At 42.5% G+C, this 2,964-nt stretch overlaps 1 protein-coding gene across 1 annotated transcript in view; it reads right to left on the bottom strand.

Moving 5' to 3' along the window:
• Window positions 1-2,659: 2,659 nt before the first annotated feature.
• The window catches only part of TBC1D19 (TBC1 domain family member 19), a gene marked incomplete at both ends in the record, with an annotated part of 48,310 nt that continues 48,005 nt past the window's right edge, over window positions 2,660-2,964 (bottom strand). The window contains one exon of the mRNA XM_015827018.1: window positions 2,660-2,730. Coding sequence (XP_015682504.1) covers window positions 2,660-2,730 — 71 coding nt within the window. The remainder of the gene's footprint in view (window positions 2,731-2,964) is intronic.

Below are 2,964 nucleotides of genomic sequence, written 5' to 3'. Positions count from 1 at the left end.
TTTGCTGGTAGAATTGAACATTTATCTCCAAAAATGGCAAAAAAAAAAGCCATCTGTTTCATAGCTGTTGACACTGACCTGCCTAAGAATTGTGCAATATGTCAAAGCCTTCCTTTCATCTGGTGATTACTTTGGGGGGAATGAAATGCAAGCAGATACTTTGGAAATCTCCTTTTCCCCAAAGTTTTTTTTTGCCCGACAACTGAAGCACGGGTTTTATATTTGAACAATTTGATATTTTGCTTGAGAGAAACTGAGGGGGAAAAAAATATCTACCCGGTAAAAACAACGATGATCAAACACAGAAAGGTTTCGCCTCAAAAAAAAAACACCAAAAAACCTCCGGATAATAAATGCCTCGTGTTATCTTCCACTGGCATTAGAAAAATGATTCTGTTGTTCCGGCGGCATTCGAGAATGAAAGAAATATTTTAATCAAATATTGCATCCATTCGATACGGACTGTAAAAAACAACAACAACCAAGCAACGTATGAGGACCTAAGAATGATATCTGTGGTTTTAGCAAAAAACACGGAGACGTGAATGTTCTTCTGGAACACTGCTTTGACATGAGCATCAAGATGTGGCTCATAGCTGGCACTGAATAAAACTTGGGAGCATCTTCATATCCATACTAGCTGCAACCAGTTGATCACCACAGATGGGGTCAAGCTATTTTCCAAGGCGCCTGAAGGCAGGACAAGAAGCAACAGGTGGAAACTGATCAAGGAGAGAAGCAACTTAGAACTAAGGAGAAACTTCCTGACAGTTAGAAGAATTAACCAGTGGAACAACCTGCCTCCAGAAGCAGTGAATGCTCCAACACTGGATTTTTTAAAGAAGAGATTGGACAGCCATTTGTCTGAAATGGTATAGGGTTTCCTGCCTGAGCAGGGGGTTGGACTAGATGACCTCCAAGGTCCCTTCCAACATTATTATTATTATTATTATTATTATTATTATTATTATTATTATTATTATTACCATCATCATCATCATCATCATCATCATTATTATATAAATTAAAAGACGCGTGCTCCTAGTGTGCCTGGCTGAGGAATTCTGGGAGTTGAAGTCCACAAGTCATAAAAGGGCCAAGTTTGAAGACCCCTCCACTAGATCCACTCTTAACATTTTTGTTCTCTTTTATTGTTATTTGGATTGTTTTCAATGAATTTATTTCGGTTTGCAGTATTCTTAAGTAAAGAGATATGAATTCTTTTGGGGGTTAGCGTTCCAATGCAACACTAATTTCCCATTTTTAAACAGATGAATGCTATCTATTATTTAGTTTATTTGGTTTCTATCATGGTGTGTGTTTTTTTCCTACCAAGAAAGCTACTCAAAGTAAATCACGGAAAAATATTAGAACAGCAATTGAAACTAAATGTCGGTTACCGCGCTGTGGCTATTTGTTCTGCTTTAGTTATCGATTTCCCAAAGTGGCTAGTCCCTGTTACAAAGGGGTAATTTGTCGGAGTTCTGTTTAACTCAGAGTTTCTGAATAGTTATATATAAGGAGGTGAAAACAAAAGGCTGGAGGAAAAGGGGAAAATTCACATTAAGGATGGAGGTGGAAGACATGTAAAATAAATTTAACTTATAATAAAGTCACAATTCTGAGCGCAACCTAGCCGGGAAGAATCCTTGAATGCTTTATATCAGGGGTGTCAAACTCAATTTCATTGAGGGCCGCATCAGCATTGTGGTTGCCCTTGGGGGAGTGTGGCCAGGGTGTGTGTGGCCTACTGGGTGGGCGTGGATGGAGTTGGTGTGGCCTACTGGGTGGGCATGGCCAACTCTACATCGTTCGCGTCAAGGGTGCCTGTGGGGGCCTGGGCAGGAGTGGGAAAGATCTGAGGGTCTCTGGCAGAAGGGGGTAGAACCGGGGCAAGCGCCAAGGCATGGTCCATTTCTTCATTCCTCACAAAGGGTGACACCTCCCCAGCATGCACCCAGAGGGTGGGACCGACACAGCAGGGGCCGGTTCCTCGCTGGTTCCGGACGGCCTTGTGGAGCTAAGACTGAATGCGTTTCAGCCTAGATGGCCACCACAAAATTGTACATTGGCTCCCGGCCGGCCTGGGCCAGGGCCAAGGCAGAGGGGTCCGTTCCCTCACTGTTTCCAGGATGGCTTCGCAGGCCATATGAAACAACTTCGCGGGCCGCATCCGGCCCCCGGGCCTTGTGTTTGACATGCCTGCTTTATATGGAAAGCGACAGGCATTTCAGAAAACAAGACGGAACAAAATATTGCTGAAAACAAAAATAGCCCCAGTGAGCTTATTGGTGGCATTCTCTTTTTAGCTACGTTTGACTGTTCTCTGCACGACTCGGCAGATTTGATTAAAGGGGACAGCAATCGGAGGAAAACTCCAAGCAGAACTGGGGGGAAAAAAACAAAAAAACACTGAAGGTTCACAACCCAAATTATTATTATTTTCCTTTAAAACAGTTGAAGAGTTCTTACCAATTGCAATATGAATTTTCACAACATCTCCCAAACTTCTTCCAGAATAAAATAAAATAAAATAAAATAAAAAAAAACAGCCGAGAGCCCGACATTGCAAGCTATGTGCCCGTGAAGCTCAAATTACTCGGCTTGGCAACACGTCAAAAATTATTTCCATATTTCTACAACTGAAACTTATCCTTACTTCAGCTGCGGCTAGTGATGTCACCTCCATCAGATTCCCTGCTCGGAAGGCAAACACGGCAGCTGCCAGCACTGAAAAAAAAAAGAATGTGCAGCATTTCAACCGTTGGCCGTACTAATTAGTTGTTAGCGATACTTTTGGTCTAGTTATTCTTGAGTTCCGTTCAATATTCTCCTGGCTTGGTAAGGGATTGTCAGTTTGTGAGAGCAGCGGGCACGTATTTAAAGAGACCTTCAACATCCACCGGGTACATATAAACCTAAAGCGCATTGTAGCATTTGGCTTACAAGTTCGCATCTGCCTAC

This window comes from Protobothrops mucrosquamatus, unplaced genomic scaffold (genome assembly GCF_001527695.2).
Source record: "Protobothrops mucrosquamatus isolate PMUCROS unplaced genomic scaffold, P.Mucros_1.0 scaffold3442, whole genome shotgun sequence".
NCBI classification, from domain to species: Eukaryota; Metazoa; Chordata; class Lepidosauria; order Squamata; family Viperidae; genus Protobothrops; species Protobothrops mucrosquamatus.
Note: the sequence above shows the minus strand (reverse complement) of the source record. Positions and strands in the feature narration are given on the sequence as shown.